The sequence below is a fragment of the Phaenicophaeus curvirostris genome, chromosome 2, assembly GCF_032191515.1.
Source record: "Phaenicophaeus curvirostris isolate KB17595 chromosome 2, BPBGC_Pcur_1.0, whole genome shotgun sequence".
NCBI lineage: Eukaryota > Metazoa > Chordata > Aves > Cuculiformes > Cuculidae > Phaenicophaeus > Phaenicophaeus curvirostris.
Genome location: NC_091393.1, coordinates 46,289,707 through 46,307,450, shown reverse-complemented (window position 1 = coordinate 46,307,450; position 17,744 = coordinate 46,289,707). Strand labels below are relative to the sequence as shown.

The 17,744-nt window shown below is 38.1% G+C and overlaps 1 protein-coding gene across 1 annotated transcript in view; it reads right to left on the bottom strand.

The window, feature by feature from the left end:
- Positions 1-2,887: 2,887 nt before the first annotated feature.
- ENPP3 (ectonucleotide pyrophosphatase/phosphodiesterase 3) overlaps positions 2,888-17,744 on the bottom strand; it is a 37,974-nt gene continuing 23,117 nt past the window's right edge. The window contains exons 16-25 of the mRNA XM_069851915.1: positions 15,894-15,960; positions 14,278-14,365; positions 13,327-13,496; positions 13,151-13,202; positions 12,427-12,581; positions 9,521-9,656; positions 8,492-8,569; positions 7,250-7,382; positions 5,463-5,619; positions 2,888-3,937 (exon numbers count right to left, since the gene is read on the bottom strand). Of these exons, the coding sequence (XP_069708016.1) occupies positions 3,764-3,937; positions 5,463-5,619; positions 7,250-7,382; positions 8,492-8,569; positions 9,521-9,656; positions 12,427-12,581; positions 13,151-13,202; positions 13,327-13,496; positions 14,278-14,365; positions 15,894-15,960 (1,210 nt within the window). The 3' untranslated portion in view covers positions 2,888-3,763. The remainder of the gene's footprint in view (positions 3,938-5,462; positions 5,620-7,249; positions 7,383-8,491; positions 8,570-9,520; positions 9,657-12,426; positions 12,582-13,150; positions 13,203-13,326; positions 13,497-14,277; positions 14,366-15,893; positions 15,961-17,744) is intronic.

Here is a 17,744-nt window from a genome sequence, read left to right as displayed (position 1 = left end):
CAAATGTTCTAGAGATGATAGAAATGGTATTCTCAGCTGTAGTTTTGGTAGTTAGACACAAATCTACTAGCTTTTCTGCTGAAAACCAATAGCAATGGGAAAAAAAATTCCATACCAGAATAGCTGAATAGATGGAAATTGCATTCATTGGCTGACCTGCAAAGCAGAAGGAGCATTTCTTTCCAAAATGCTTTTTCTCAGCCATTCCCCATCAGTTTTCTTTGTTCCCCTGGAGATCTGGTTACTCCTGAGATTTAAGAGAGAATTCTGTGGTATGTCCTGTATACAATAACAAAAGTATGACCAGAAGATTTTTAGTTCCCATAGTTATTATGAAAAGTGGTTTTGGCTGATCAAATTGAGTATTTTATGTTACAGCTGACTGATACAGCCGATGCGTGTTCAGCTGCTCAAACAAAAAAAGTTTGGCATATCTGAAATGCAATACTTTGAGAAAACTCTTTTATCCAATAACAGGCTTGTATTCTGACACTAAGAAAGTTTCAAAGCAATAAATAAAAACATTGGCTTCAAAGAGTATTCCTGAAAAAGCACAATGATTAACCTTGGAACCTTTGAGGTGCTCCCATTACTGAGTAGTCACTAGCAGTCAATACTGGGTCCAATAGCGTTCAACATCTTTATTAATCACCTGGATGATAAGGCAGAATGTACCCCCAGCAAATTTTCTGATGACACAAAACTGGGAAGAGTGGCACACCAGAGGGACATGCTGCCATTCAGAGGGATCTCTACAGGCTGGAGAAATGGGCTAACAGGAACCTCATGAAGTTCAACAAAGTGAAGTGAAAAGTCCTGTTCATGTGCCACATCAGTTGCTAGATCTCTTTAAGATATACCCATGAGTAATTTGGGTCCTCAGCAAAAGACTCCTCCAGCTTCATACCTGGTTGACCTCAAACCCCAAACTGTTCCTGGCGGATACTATATCACATTCCATCTACCACTTTTCGCCCTTCTGAGGACAATTCTTTTTGTTGGTCCCTACTTTAGGGGCTGGACAGGATTCAGATTTCCTGCTACTTCTAAACTGTGGGAAGGAAAGTCATTCGAGCATTCTTCACTTCCTCCTCCCCAGACAACTGCTAATTAATTAAGAGGACACTTCTGAACCTCCATTTTTGACAAGAGATCAGGTGCAGAGCCATGACAGATTTGCCTGTCTCTTCACTGACAGCTTTTCACCAAGGGGAAGGAACTCCCAGCAGCGCACAGGAACAGCACAGTTAGCGTAGAAAAACCCTGTCCTTATAAACACAATCACACAATTTGCATATGAGAAATCCCATCATCCTATGTATAAACATTGCAGGAAGGTAATTTAAAAAACAGCCTTTTCTGTGTCCTTTAATACTGTTTTCCTTAAGGAAGAATGTCCATTGCAGGAGCCAAGAGTATTTTGTGCCGTTTAATTGTCTGCACTTAACTGTCAAGGTAGCCTTGAGTGAGGTACTGACAAAAAGCCAAAGGTCATTATAATAAATATTAAGCCAAAAATAAAAAAAATGTTCATTTTATATGGTGACAGTCTCCCAAAGCCAGGGTGTGGTGTTAGGGAAAACAGTAGCAATTACTAAAAAAAAATTCAGTTAGGCTTTTCCTTGCTCTGGCTGTAGGATTTTCTGGAGCAGGGTAGGCTGTGTTTCTCTTGCCTGCTCTCTTTATTACTCTGCCTTGCTACAGAGACAAGACTAGCTATACGTAGTGCCAAATTTCTATATTTGCTTACTAAAACTCAAAACCAACCCCAAGCAAGAGAGAAGAAAACAAAAAGATCCTCCTGAGTTCAGATTTGCAATGGCTGCAGGAGTGCTCATTTTTTCAGCTTCGATAGTGGTCTATAAAAATCACATTTTACAGTTTATATTTTTAATTCTCATGCATAAGGTGGCTATGAGAGTTGGGATTCAGCAACATCTGCCTTTACAGTCAGCACATTGATTTATGCCTGTTTCACTCCAGCTTTATACATAGGAGTTTCAAAACTGGCTAAAAAACACAGAAACAAAGGGCTTGCCATTTTTTGAAAGTTATACCCACATCCCGTAGGAAAGAGAAGTTTGAAACTTTCTGAAACAGCGTTATTTCTTAGTTCTCAGGACAAAGCAGGAGGAGTATGTTTTCAAATCAAATATTTGCCATACGCTGGTTTTACTGCGTATTACTGTCTATTTGTTGTTACTTTTACGGTTTCTTTATTTTAACTTTGGGATTTCTCAGCATTTCTGAGTAAAACAAATAGTCCATTTTATACCTTCAGTCAACTCTTCTTTTGTCCTGCTTTTCTATAGTAAGCCATGTGTCACAAGTAGACCTCTTACAATGTAACATGTACTTTCACTGTCTTTAAACTGCAAGATAGAACTTATTCCCCTTCTACTCTCTACTACATACCAGAACTTCAGTATATTTGATAACTTCAATGAAGAATAAGTATTCTTTGTTTTGAAATGCAAACCAGGATAACCAGTTGAAAGTCTTGAAGCATAAGTGGCTGAAATGTTCCGGGTCACTGTTATTTGAATAAAAAAACTTCTTTTTAGATTCTTGGCATTAATGTGGTGTAGTTCATTGCTTTTGTGGCACATGAATTCTGTTTGGGGCAGCTGTTAGTTTCCATTTCAGTGCAAACTGCAGAAGCTACTCTCTTTCAAAAAGGAAAAGATCTGTACAAATGTCTTGGGAACTGGCTAATTTTCAGGCTATATCTTTACTGGTAATGTAACCATATGTACACAGTATTGAGTGTTTTCTTATGAACCAGCAATTTGATTTTAATTTTTTTTTCTATAAATGGATAAGGCATTACATTTATTTTCAAATTTAAAAAAAAAAAAATGCCTGTGCAGGCTTATGTACTTGTTAAAAGTTTTAGATAAGATCCCCAAAGCCTAAACACCAGTGAATTTTCCTTGCATGAATCTCCAGGGTTTGAGAACTGCACTTCCTCCACATGCAGCTTTCATCATGTGGCACAAGGTTGTATACTGAGACAAATCTGTTCCCTAATTGTCATTTATTCACTTCACTACTAGTTCTCCCCATCTCCAGTGCAGGCAGATGCAATTCTTCTGGCTAGAGTGTTTCTTTTACCTCTTCACATTCAGAATGCTTTAAGATTTCTGAAGGATACAGAATATAGCTAATTTACTGTAGTTTCACATCACTTGTTACTAGCATAATGAATTAACCCAAGATGAAAACGCAGGAGATGATCACAAAAGAGACTTCCACTATATACAAACTTTCTGCAAATATGAATAGGTTTTTTAAATACATTGCTGTTTCTATGTGAATTAATAGGTGAAAAAGAAATTCAGAACATTATAGGACATACTATTATTAGACAAGCATAACCTCTATGATAAACACAAGGGAAAAAACATATACACTACTCTTTTTTGAGCTCCATTATAGAAGTAGTTTCTGTACGGTTTACAAATCTGGGATCTCTCTACTATTAAGCATGTTCCTTTTGCAGGTTTCTTTCAAACCACTAAAAATAAAATATTCCCTTTTGAAAGCCTGGCTCAGCAATGATGATTTAATTTATGTAATTTTTATTTGGTTGGAACAAAACACTTGATAGAAGAACAAAAATTTGAAAAGAGGAAATTAGCTCTCTAAGCATGTTTCCCTATAGAAGAGCTGTAGTCATGTTTCTTACGTGCTGCAGCAGAGAAAAAGTTAAATAGCTTAAATTTGCTTTCTTCCAAGCGTTGACACTTTTTTTCGCAGATATTCAGTTAATTTCAGTCTCAAATATAGGCAAAAATGTCTTTAGCTGTAAGATCTCAGAGACGGGTTCATTTCTTTCCTGGTAAAAGTCAAGCCCAGTTAGGAGCTCCACATCCCGAACACGTGCAGAATGAACCTGTACTCTTTCTTCAACCCATTCGGCAGGTGTCTTGTCTTCCTGCCAAAACAAATGATGTTCAAACACATAACAGGCACTCAGTTGTTTGGTGGTGGTGTTAGACTATAACCAGTGTCTGAACTGGATTGACAGACTACAAGGCCTCCAGTTGGTGAAGTTCCATTCAGGTTTTCCTAGACACCTTTGCAGCCTTGCATTTAGGAATTTCATTTAAGCAGAATCAAATGGATGTCCTTTCTCCCCACCACCAAAGTAACAGAGAAGCAAAATTATGCTGAAATGGCAGGTATGACTCTTAACTACAAAGTACAGTTGAGTCATGTTCTAAGCACACAAATAAAGACATTCTTAGTTACAGTACTAATTAGCTGCAGTGCTCAGACTAGCCAAACAACAGGCGCCTGACAACCTGAACAAAGTCCTTACAGCAGCTTAGGATTGTTGGACAGCAATAATAACTGCTAGATAGAGAAAACAATGAAAATCTAACCAATAAGCAATAAAAATATCCTTGTTTAGTTCTTTTACTACAAAGTTTTTTTGCAAGCAGATTATAACTTGCTTCTCTGTTGCCAATATCTGCTTCTGACACAAATGGTTCACTAAATTTATGTCACTGCAAGACACAATGGATATAAAGTGCAAAAGTCGTTGCTAAACTTTAGAAATAACAGCCGTTAATTGCTAAAGTGTAAAGACTAATTCATTCAAATTATTTATTTTGTACATTTAGTACCAAAAAGATCACTGGGCAGTTGTGGATTTTCCATGCCACAAACATGGAGACACCCAAGCTGTTTCTAAGCAGCACAAGATTACACCTGTCTGGAATTTTGAGTTCAGAGTTATAAATAAACTAAACAAATACAATTGTATTGCTTTGAGGGCCAGTTAAGTCTGTGCAACTATACTTGGTGGAGGAGGGTGGGCAGATTGTAAAACACACACTGAGCTAAGGAACCTTCTGAATCCCAGAGTCTGTGGAACAGACACTCAGCTGGCTCAACAACATGTATTACACTCAACTAATTCATTTTGGTTGCTACAAAATATGAGATTTACGCTCTTGGGCTAACCATAGATTTAATTCAAGTATGAATTTCAGCTGCAGAACTGTCCAAGTGCCTACTGTCTAATTTCTGATAAAGGTGGAACGAAGGATTGAATGAATTCTTCTAGCTATGCTGAAGGGAGTAACACTCAAAGTCCTCTGATACCTCTGGAGTAAGTTTACCCTGCAGTCTTCCATAAAGCTATCACATCACCCCACCCTTTGGCTGTGCTGCTGTTCTCAGCCCTTCTCAGGTGACAGCATTTCCAAGCCTTCTTATCATCCCTCTCATTCTTCTTCTTCCTTGTTTCCTATCAGCTTGTTAGTTTCCAGCTACCTTTCCTGGAGCTTCTTGCTCTCCTAGTCATCACTTTAGCTTTCAACTCAGTCTCAACTCACAGGGAATGAATTAATCGAACACTTAGGCTTCTAAAGATTCTCCAGATGACTGGATCCCACTGGAAATCAGTTCACAAAGCTCTCTAGCACACAGGAGCATAGAACTATACTTACAGCACAGCTTTCAGAGTTGTCAGGTCGATGAGGAATGATAAAAGACAAAGCATCCAAGGAGCCTGAACAGTTCAGTGGCGTATAGGACTTGTTCTTGCAGCTAGTCAGAACCACAAAGTAATGGGTTGGTACAGGGATTTCTGTATTGGTTACGTGCCTACAAAACAAATATTTATTAAGGGATTTATCTAGATATCGAGTATTAAAACCACTGATGCTGTTAATAATGTATAGAACTTCTCTCACCATAGATCTTTCTTCACTACATGATTTTTCTTTATTCTATAATTGAAATAAATACCTGATGGGATAGACAGCTTCACTGTCTGCTTCATGAACAGCCAACACACATGGATTAATCCTTTTGCTATAAGCAGTCCCACTGAAACCAACAGGATTGCTCACATGATCAGCACTCTGTTTTGCAGAAGCCAGAGACACCTATATCTGGCAGAGGTGGAACAGAGCACTGTACTTGCCCTTCATTATATTAAGAATTTCAACCACATGAAACTGATTTGGAGAAAAGTAAGGAGAAAATTAGCTTCTGGTTCCTTGTCAGCAAGAAATGCCAGAATGGTGACCTATGGCTATGTGCTGTAGACACCAGTTTGGGATACTTGATTCAAAATGTCTTTCCCTCCCTTTTCTGGCTATTCCATGAACATGGTCACTTTTGTATATAAACTTAGGAGAAGCCGAATGCTTCCCAAACTTCCTGTACGTATTCAGTATTCAAGCAAACACCATCACTGAAATTATTATACTGCTTTGTATGACTGACTAACCATGCTGAACAAAACATGCTTATTCCAAACTGTAGACAACATTATGTGGTCGACTGAGTATTACAGCATTCTGCTTGGAAGGAAGTTCTAGTCTCTCCTCCCTTCCATCCTCCTACTTCGTGGCAGAACTGATTTTCCCGTTCTCAAACCATTCTTGACAGATGTGGTATTAAGTCTAGCCTTGAATAAAACATTTCCAGTGACAAATCCTGTCGTGCAGATTTCCCAGCACTTTTCTACTACATAAGTGTTCTTACTGTCACAAGGCATTTTCTTTATATTTGGAACAATCAAAGTAATCGGGTTTCATTTTTTCTCCCTCCACTCTATCCTCATTCACTAACATAAATAATTGGTCTTTATCTTTTATTTCTCTCTCATGGATTTTTTTAAAATGTAAATCTTCTCTTTTTCATCTTTCAGTACAGAGATGAATTTTTAGATGTATTTTATTATACTACCAGAGCTCACTAAAATGTATCTAGAATTTGTCAGACCTCTCAGTGACTTGTGACTTGTGTAAGCTGCAGACATGTAAAGGTACCACTCAGGAATGTTACACATTACATTCACAATTACGTGATTCAGTGAAGGCAAGCACAGAAATCTGATCTCTGATAAAACACATCCGTTTGAGACAATGGGGAGAAACAACAGGTGAGGAAGCATAACATGCAAATGAGAAAATTATGCTTATGTACACCTTCTGCATATTTAGATGCATATATTTTCCAAGTATTTCTGTTGCAGAGGCCCAAGAATCGAGGTATAAGCTTGGGAAACATAATACTGGTTTGTTTTTGCTTTACTGGAACATCAACTTTAACAATACTGTACCTGTTTGCAAGAGTGTTCGCTGTTGTAAGAGTAACAATGAATGTAGGATTATAAAGGAAATACTCCATTCCCTATGATACTTGTTTCTTGGTTTTTTTGAATAGAAATTTGTTTATGTGGAAATAACCTGGGGTTTGACTTCTGGCTTTTCCATGTACTTACTGTTTAATTTCATCAAGAGTATCAAAATGGCCATCATAATTGTAATCAAACACTGGTCCACTGATAACATTTACTCCATTCCTTTCTCTAGCATACTTCTGAAGAAGCACATTATGGAAATAGTCCCATATGTCTGTTATTAAAAGAAAGTATAAGTATATTTAACATGAATTTGAAATTATTTCACCACTGAAGAAAAAGAACATATTTCCTTTTTCACTATAGATAAATAATAATAAATTCCAAACTAAACTGCCTGAAAAATTAACTCTGTGTTACATAAAATTTGGATTTCATCAGAAGATACATGCTCTCACTCACCATTGAAAGAGGCATTGTAAATGCTATTATAGCCCTATAAGGTCCATTGCACTACTGGAGATAATGCATTCAATCTGAAGCTGAAGCTACAACGTAGCTTTCCATGGAAAATTGGATTTTTTCAGAGTGTCTTTGATTTAATTGGAAGATTAAAGCCATTTAGGTTTTCTGGATCCTTGTTTTTTATACGACATGAATGAATGAATAAATGAAGTCTGAATGCATTAGAAAGTTTTTACCTCATTGCTTTTCCTCCAGCTTTTTCCTTCCACAATTCCTTTCTATCCTTTGCCTAAGAAAATGTGCCTACATCTAAGAGTATAACAGGACAATATGCAGTTGCACAGAATTTCTTTTCAGTGATCACAAACAAATATGAGACACACTGGATGGAAAGAGTTACTGTAGCTTACTACACTTGCATAATAGAAACAGCTGCCTGAAATAAATATTCCAAGATTAATATTGTCTGGTTTGTGTTTCTGTTTGATGAAGCTGACATGGTATCAGAGCATTGCTCACAAAGTTTTTTCTGTCTTCTCTTGAGATCTTGCAAAAGGAAAGGAAAAGTGCCATTTTCATTTACCTTGAGCATTTCCCTAAGGAGATATTTTCATGAAAGTTTCATAGCTAGCATTTCCTGTTAGGACAGCACACAGGAGATGAAGAGAAAATTCAAAAGTGAACAGGCACACCTAAGCAGAGGTCAAACAGGACTATACACACCCCCAAAATACTAACTTACATAAGTGCATTTTACAATTTCACATGTCTACTTTTAAAAGGTTTTAAACATATTTGCACAAGATTTGGATATACTCATATATATATATTCATATATAATATGAATTAATATTTTTAAGTCCTTGTTATAGCTGTATCAAATCCAGAACCATAATTACAGAAAACTTTGCAACCTACCTCTGAAAGCGCTATACATGGGTACAATATTGCTGGTGAGTAAGGCATCATACTGTTCAAGAATAGATGAATTATAGTCTATATAAAAGAATAAAGTGTGCATTAATGAAACACTATACAAAGACAAATTTGATTCATATAACACTATAAATTGCAGGTACATGTAAATCAATCACAGCTTACGTTAATTCAGTTTAAATTTCTTAACACTAAAATTTCCTGTTGGTCTGCAGAAAAGAGAATGCAACATGAAACCATATGAAAGACAGCTATACCTTCAGTATATTGTGCTGGATGAAAGCTTCCATCATAATTATGGCAAATACTAATGAGGGATAAACAACAGTTTCGCACATGTAATATTTCCGAGAAGAATTTTACTGCATTTGTTCATGCAGTAGGCTATAAAGGAACTACTAGACCATACTGTCACTCCGTTAATCACCTATTAACATTTCCAGTCTATTCAGATTTCATGAGACTTGTTTCCTTTTGATTTTCTCTCCCTGTAGAGCAACTCCCTGAACAGAAAGTGTCTTCTGAAATACATCGAATTGTAGGGCATGCTGAAAAAAGTTCTGTGACAGGACAATCTGTTTCTTAACCATTTGTAAATGAAATTGATATTTGAGCATGAGTGTATGATCCTACTGCCAACATACATCCAAATTTGTTTGTACAATCTGTTCACTAAAATAATTATCAAATTTACAATAGAAAATGAATAGTCACACAGAGTAAGAGGTATAGTCCTTCATTCCAACACTTTACATCTTTCCAACAAGTTTTCATCACATTCAAATTGCTCCATTTTTTAAGTAAAAAATTAAATGACCTAACTGAAAATTTTTAGAAACAAGTGGTAGTTGTACTGCTTTTGGTCTGTCTACAAACACTGGAAACCTTTTTCTGCCCAACGTGCTGATCTGAAGAAGTTTGTTTTGGTGTTTAGGTATATGTTTAAACATAAACCCACATCCAGCTGATTAAGACTTTCTAAGCTCCAGCTATAAAAAGAACCATGCTCACTGGGAGGATAGAGGAAACTGCGGGTGAAGGCCAGCCCTTCTGGGTAATTGGAACAATTTTGGCTCCGATTAGCAGGGATTCTAACATCAGCCCGCAGACAGTCTGAAACAGTGGGAGGAAGAACAGATACGTATTCCTGTGAAAAAGGAAAAAAAAAAGTATTACACCCACGGTTGTGGCTAACCCAATGCTTTGTATGGCTTTAACTTTCTAGAACAGACTTCATTGAATCTACTATTTTCATAGTGAATCAGGTCAATGCAAGTAACGGACACTGATGTTTTCTGCCTGTTTTTCCTCTACTTCTGTTTTTAGGTAATTCAGGGAAATCCTTACGCAACTTATAAAATTGTAGTAGCAAAATAAGGTTATACCTTAGGCAAAACCAGGTGGCGTTTGGCTTATTTGTCACTTTGCATATTTCTGGAAATATAAACTTGATGCCACATCCTTCTGGAAAGCAGCTAGCATATAAATGCATTGGGCTTACGTGGCAAGGTTTTAGTAGTGGCAGGGGAGCTCCACAGGTGGCTTTTCTGAGAATCACAGAATCATAGAATAGTTTGGGTTGGAAGGGACCTTAAACATCACCTAGTTCCAACTCCCCTGCAATGGGCAGGGACACCTCCCACCACATCAGGCTGCCCAAGGCCCCATCCAACCTGGCCTTGAACGCCGCCAGGGAAGCAGCATCCATAGCTTCCCTGGGCAACCTGTGCCAGTGCCTCACCAATCCCATGGTGAAGAAATTCCTCCGTATGTCCAGATTAAATCTGCCTCTCTCCAATTGACAGCTATTCCCCCTAGTCCTATCACTACAAGCCTTTATACAAAGTCCCTCCCCAGGTTTCTTGTAGGTACTGAAAGGTCACTATAAGGTCTCCTTGGAGCCTCCTCGTCTCCAGGCTGAACAAGCCCAACTCTCTCAGCCTGTCCTCGTATGGGAGGTGCTCCAGTCTTATGATCATCCTTGTAGCCTTCCTCTGGACCTGTTCCAACAGCTCCATATCCTTCTTATGTTGAGGATTCCAGAACTGGACACAATACTCCAGATGAGGTCTCACAAGAGAGGAACAGAGGGGCAGAATCCCCTCCCTCAACCTGCTGGCCATGCTGCTTTTGATGCAGCCCAGGATACAGTTGGCCTTCTGGGCTACGAGTGCACATTGCCAGCTTATGTTGAGCTTCTTATCAATCAGCACCCCCAAGTCCTTCTCTGCAGGTTAGCTATCAATCACGTCATACCCCATCCTGTATAGAAATCAGGGATTGCCCAAGCCCAGGTGTAGGACCTTGCACTTGGCCTTGTTGAACCTCATGAGGTTCACATAGACCCACTTCTCAAACTTGGACAAGTCCCTCTGGATGACATCCCGTCCTTCCAGTGTGGCAACTGCACCACTCAGCTTGGTGTCATTTGCAAACTTGTGGAGGGTGCACACAGTCTCATTGTCTATACCATTAATGAAGATATTAAACAGCACTGGTCCCAGTACAGACCCTAAGGGACATCACTTGTCACAGATCCCCATCTAGACATCGAGCCATTGACCACTACTTTCTGAATACAACCATCTAACCAATTTCTTACCCACTGAACAGTCCACCCATCAAATCCATACCTCTTCAATTTAGAGAGAAGGATGTTTGGGGAGACTGTGTCAAAGGCTTTACAGAAGTCCAGAAGCTGCCAGAAGCTTGCCCTGTGTTCAATAGAGCCAATGCCACCTGCCTCTAAGATGGACCCATCACTGGCCAACGCCAAGCCAATCAGTGATGGTGGTAACTCCTCTGGAATAGCACATTTAAGGGAGAAAAGGTGTTTTAAGATTTAGTTTTATTTCTCATTACCCTACTCTGATTTGATTGGCAATAAATTAAGCTATTTTTTTCCAAGTTAAATCTCTTTTGCCCATGATGGTAACTGATAAGTGATCTTTCTCTGTCCTTATCTTGGCACATGATCTTTTTATTATATTTTTCTCTCCCCTGTCTTCTTTTCTCTCCTTGGTTGTTCATGACTTGGACAGGAATACTCTTGTCTGGGTAAAGAACTAGAAGGATTGACGGCCCCAAAGAGGTGTGATGAGTGCAGTTAAATCCATTGGTAGCCGGTCACTGGTTTCCCAAGGGTCCAACGTTGGGACCAGTTCCGTTTCATATCTTTAGCAATTATTTGGACAAGGGGATCAAGAGGGAAGGAAGACTCTACAGAGGGATCTGGACAGGCTGGATTGATGGGCTCAGGTCAATGGTAGGAGGTTTAACAAGGCCAAGTGCCAGGTTCTGCACTTGGGACACAACAGCCCTGTGTAATATCTCAGGCTTGGGGATGAGTGGCTAGAAAGCTGTCCAGGGGAAAAGGACCTGGCGGTGTTGGTTGACAGCTGGCTAAATATGAGCCAGCAGTTAGTCTAAGTGGCCAAGATACGTCCTGGCTTGTATCAGAAAGCACTGGTGAAGCTGAGCCTCAAGTACTGTAATCAGGTTTGGGCCCCTCAGTACAGAGAGGACATTGAGGTGCTGGAGCGCATGCAGAAGAGGGCAATAAAGCTAGTAAAATGTCTAGAGAACGTGTCTTATGAACGGCTGAGGGAACTGGGGTTGTTCAGCCTGAAGAAAGGAGGCTGAGGGGAGACCTCTTTACAAGTACCTGAAAGAGCTTGTAGTGAGGTGGATGTTGGTCTCTTTTCTCAGGTAACAAGGGATAGAAGAGGAAATGGCCTCAAGTTGCCCCAGGGGAGGTTTAGTCTAAACATTAGGAAAAGGTTCTTCACTGAAAAGGACATAAGGGTCTTAGTCACATGATATCCACCAGTCCTTAACCAGGATTTCTGATGAATTAACCGCATTTTTAATCTGTTACATTACGTGTTTAAGAATAGTATGGCTATTTGATGACTTACAGGCTTATCCACAGTGTATGCAGTCCACAGTGGCATCAAGATATCATAGCTGTATCCACTCACATACTGATGATGAGAAAGGAGGCAGTAGACATTTTTGCTCTGAAGAACTCTGGGTCTCCCGTACGGCAAATGATATGAGTTTGCTTTCTTTACTAGAAACAAAACAATAATTATTGATTCCTTCTTCTATATTATTTTGAATGGCACAAAGGTTTAAAAGAGCAGAGAAAATGTAAAATAAAATGTTAATAAATACAAATAAACCAAACAGTAAACATGGGCATGTGTTTCTTGAAGCACTTAGATTCTGAGTGGAATAAAAACTGTAGGAACCAGTTTTCATGTTATATTTAACATACAGTAGTCAATGCAAGGCAAAATGACAGTTACAAGGTGGGGAACAAGAGCCATGGCATATAGTTTGGAAGTGCTTAGTCTTTCTCCAAAGACCACTGAATCCTCTATGTTTTTTCCCAAGATTTCAGTGGGATTCAGATCTGGTTCCTATGCACTAATGTTGCTATAACAGTACCAAGTAGCATTTTTTAAAAAAATGCAAAGAAAAAAAGAAAAAAAAACCACATGCTACTCACTTGGCTTTCCTACTTCTTTTTAAATTGCAATTAGCATTGCAAAAACTTCCGTTGAAACCAGTAACATAAAATGTAAACTGGGCATAGATTTAGGAATATTGCTATCCTTTTAATTTCTTGCTACTTACTTTCGTCAGTGGTGAGATTTAATCTCTTATTTAGTTCTGAAAGATTTGGCATCTGTAAAATAGAAGAGAATAATTTAGAATTAATCCACAGTTCAGAAAAAAAACCAAAAACAAAACCAAAGAAAAGTGAACACACTTGAAAAAGGTGATTTAAAGATTCCAGAAACCCCACTTACACCACTGCATGTGCATCCCAGATCATCTACAGGAATCAGATGGGAAACTGGACATGAAGAAGGAGATGAGTTTTCTTTTGCATGTGATGGATTGTGAAAAGGTTTTTTTAAGAGATGGTTCAAGCTGCCATGTGTTCCATTGTTTGGTGCTGGTGTAATATGCAGTAAATCTAAAAAATTTTGAAATTTGCAAATATATTTTAAAGCTATTTTAAATTAAAACAGGATTTTAAAAAATAATTATCCTTCCCATTCTACACATTTCCTATGCATTCATTCTAAATATAAGAAATAGTTTGTTCAGTTATCTAAACTGTTATAGTGACTACTACCTTCAGCTTGCAGTTTCCTAGGTATGAAGGTTGATTTCTATCTTCCACTGCTTGAAGATTTGGTAATTATGTATTTGAATACTGTTGATACAGTTTTATACACTGCCATGACACTCATAAGATCATGTGATTTTAATGCAGAATACAAAGGTAATTGCAAATGGATCACATTGTGCAGTGCACAAGCCTTTTGTATTTTTGTGTGATGCCTTAATACACATTTTCTGAGGCACATGGCTTTCTAATTGCACACTGCCAGGACTGCAATGGTCCATCTTTATTTATAAGCAAGAGTGGTAACTCTCCACAAGTTTCTTATCCCAAAATTGTTCTAAAGGCACCATTTCAACAGCAAGCCCATGTGTTAGGAGAGTTCCTCCCTGATACTTCAGTGGACTCCTGTGAACAGAAACAATCTTCAAAGCAGAATAATTTCTGGCAGATAATTTCTAACATTGTACAAAAGGCAAACCAGCAGGCCTTCAGTGTTTTGTGTGAAAAAACCTAGCTTCTGAATTGATTCACTGTATTTTTAGTTACTCTTCTTTTGGCCCAAATACACTGATATTTGGAAACATTGTTTGTTTATCATCTTAATTACTGAATTGTTTCTACTCACCACACATAAGGTTGTAAACCTCAATGTTTTCAAAAGCATCCACTTCTACTTTTTCCTTAAAGCTTGGGCCATATGCTAAGAATATAGCCTAGATTGTAAAAAAACAAAAGCTGTTATCTAAAGGAATCCAAATTCGAAAGTAACTCAGTTGCATTTTATGGAAAAAGGGACACTCAACAAAATATTCCCATTGAAGTCATAAAAATTTAAATACAGGATTGTTCTGGTAAAGAGGGTAAGTTTGGGCCATTGCATATAATTTGAAGAAATGTGCAAAACAATTTCTCAACATACTTTATATAGTATAATGAATTGGGGGGGCATGGTGTTCTTTAATATTTTGATGCATAGTTATGAAAATTATTATTTACTATGTTTCGAATTCACACCTTTTCATGTTTTCATTGCAACAGCCAGTAACAATGCCATTTCAACAAACGCAGAGTTATGACACTCACAGACCCATCTAAAGGTTGTTATTAAGCTAGAAATATAGCCATTGAGGGACTCGGGGTTTGTTGGTTTGTTTGTTTGTTTTAATATATGTTGCATTCGCAAAAGTCTTGGGTCACTTGTGCTTGGCTAAGGGCTGCGGAGACCAATCCCAAGCTTAGTGGAGCCTGCCACTCAGTATCACCAATGGCACAATGTAGTTCTGGTCTCCCATTGTTCAGGTCTGCAGGCATTGTAACAGAACATGGTTACGGTCTCACTATAGTTTCCACTACTTCATAAGCCTCCTGAGTTGCCTGCCATGAGATACAGGAAACATGACTAAACAGGACAATGATCTGTTCTAAAATAATATTCTTATGTTTCCATAGAAAGACAATATTTAAGACATTTTGCTCCTCAGTCATTGTGCAACCAGTGTAAGGTTATTTATGATTAAAGTTTCCATGTTAACCAGAATTTACCTTTTCTTCCCATATAAACATTCAGCAACATTCTGATCAGTCTATTGGCACATGGTTTCAATACAGTTTTGAAGATATGCAAAAATCTGATTCTTAAGCACAGAATATGGGACTAGTAGTGGCATGCTTAACCTCACTTAAAAATTCACATCATGGCAAGTACATGAAAAGCCAAAAGCTCAAGGCCTCAAAATATTTTCACTAAAACCAGAAGTGGAAATGAGATGAAGCTGCAATACAGGCTATACTAACATATAGGTTGTACCATTGTCTTTTTTTGCTCTGATGAAAAATTAAGTGTTGTAAGATAAGGAGAGACAATGAGATTAATTTATTGGAGCACACAGGTTTTCAGATGCATAACTGAACTCCCAGAGCCTACAGAGATTTTTCAGTCATTGCTTCAGTAGAACAATCAAAGAATGAAAGAATTCAGTATTCTATAGCTAAACATTGTGTGCTTGGTTTACTGTAGCCTATGGTGTTAAGGTGAGCCCAAACATGTTTTACTACAGGATCCCAAGGAAGTGGGCTCATATGAATATGTGGACCCAGTATTTCTTCAAGTTTATATGTCTGGGTGACATGGAATAAAAAGCACCCTGCTAAAAGTATCATATGTTCTATATTCTGGTGGTCCACGTAGCATATTGTGATTTTCTGTATAAGAAGGTGCAAGACGAATAGAAATCATCTTACCTCCATGCTTTTAAATTCATTGTTATAGCCATGGTTGCCCCTATCACAATATGTGTAACTTGCATCCCTAAAGAAAAAACATCATACAATGCAAATAAAAATGCCACAAACAAAGCTAGTTAATAACAGTCATCCTGAACCACTAGACTCTGGATCAAGTCTTGAGAAGTGACTCTGGCACATGTTGTAGTACTTTGTGCTCATCCAGTGTTCACTTTTATGAAGATTTCTTCCTCCTGTAACAGAGATTACTATGGACAGAAACTATCCTAGGTAGCTACTGAGTGTAGAAGGGATTAATGTTTTCAAAATAAATTAAAACGTTTACCTAGCTACAAATTTCAGAGCAAGTGTTATCTGCTTAGGAAGAGTTCCTCAGTTACATTCTGTGGTATCTGCATTTTAACAGAAAACTTACAATGGGAGAACTCTGCTGTTAGCCTCTGTACAGCAACATAGCTAACAGCGCAAGGAATTTTGTCTTACCAGCCAGTACATTTTCATCATAGGTTCTAAAGGGTGAAAGAGAGATGTGGATGGGGGCAGGGGGTAGCATGGAATAAATAACATGTCGGTATAGACTGACCTACAATGACTAATATTTGTTTTATTTTACCCGTTGCTGAGATACACAGAAAGATAAAGAGGTAGTCATTCCATACTGATTCAATGCACAACTGCCAAACACATTCAGCCCATTTTCAGAGGTACAAGAATATTTGAGTGCAGTTTAAACAAGGGTCAATATGAGATTTTTCAGTGGGCATTTCTTTTTACGTGCCCTGGACAATAAAGTTATATACTGATCAGGCATTTTCTACTATTTGAATACTCTTGCAATCCCAAGTTGGTTCATGCTTTGCCTACTGCAACACTGAAGTTCAGCAAACACAGTATTGCTACTGACACCAGAGGCTTTTTCTTCAGTTTTCAAAGCCTCAGGTCTAAGGCTTGTCTGAATTGCTCTTGACTTACTCAGAGCTCTTTTTTTATTGTTTAGCCCTTATAGCAATTTTTTTGAATGACAAAGTGGTTATGTCTAATTTGTTATCTTCTCAGCTTATTTATTGCATGGCAAAGATATAATTTTTATATAAAAAGCAGTAACAATTAGTTATTGAGTGTAGAATGGAGACTCCAAGGCTAGGAAAAACTCACTGGTGGTCAATTAAAGAAATGCAGATCTGGAACTGAGCAAAACCAGACTTTGAGATAAGAAAGAAAATAAAAAAAAATCTCCAATGTGTACAGTGCACCATATTTGGTGAACTGAGATGAAATGTTACCTTGTGGGCCAGTGAAGAATGAGCAAGCTGTACTGCAAGAATATATAGGAAGGACCCTTCATTGGGCACAGGAACAGGCTGCCCAGAGAGGTGGTTGAGTCACCATCCCTGAAGTTATTTAAAGGATGGGTAGGTGAGGTGCTCAGGGACATGGTTTAGTGGCAGATAGGAATGGCTGGATTCGATGATCCAAGAGGTCCTTTTCAACCTGGTGATTCTATGATTTTATGATTCTATGACCCTATTCGGATCACAGAGTGAAGAAAAAGCATCTATACCATACTCCTGATGATGGACTCATAATGCTGATTATTGTCTGCATCCACACATGCACCAGATGAAGTCATCAATCTTATGACACAGAAGGGCAGTGGAGGGGTAAGTGTAGCACTACGAAAAAGGCTAGATACTAGGACAGCTTCATACAACAATTTTAACTGCAGTATTTTTTTGTTTTAGCTTATTGATTTTCTTTTTTCTTCCTTTCTTTCTGTAAAAATTTGATCTGAAGTAATGATGATTTTTTTCATTAGACTGTTAAGATTTTAATTGTACTACTAACGCA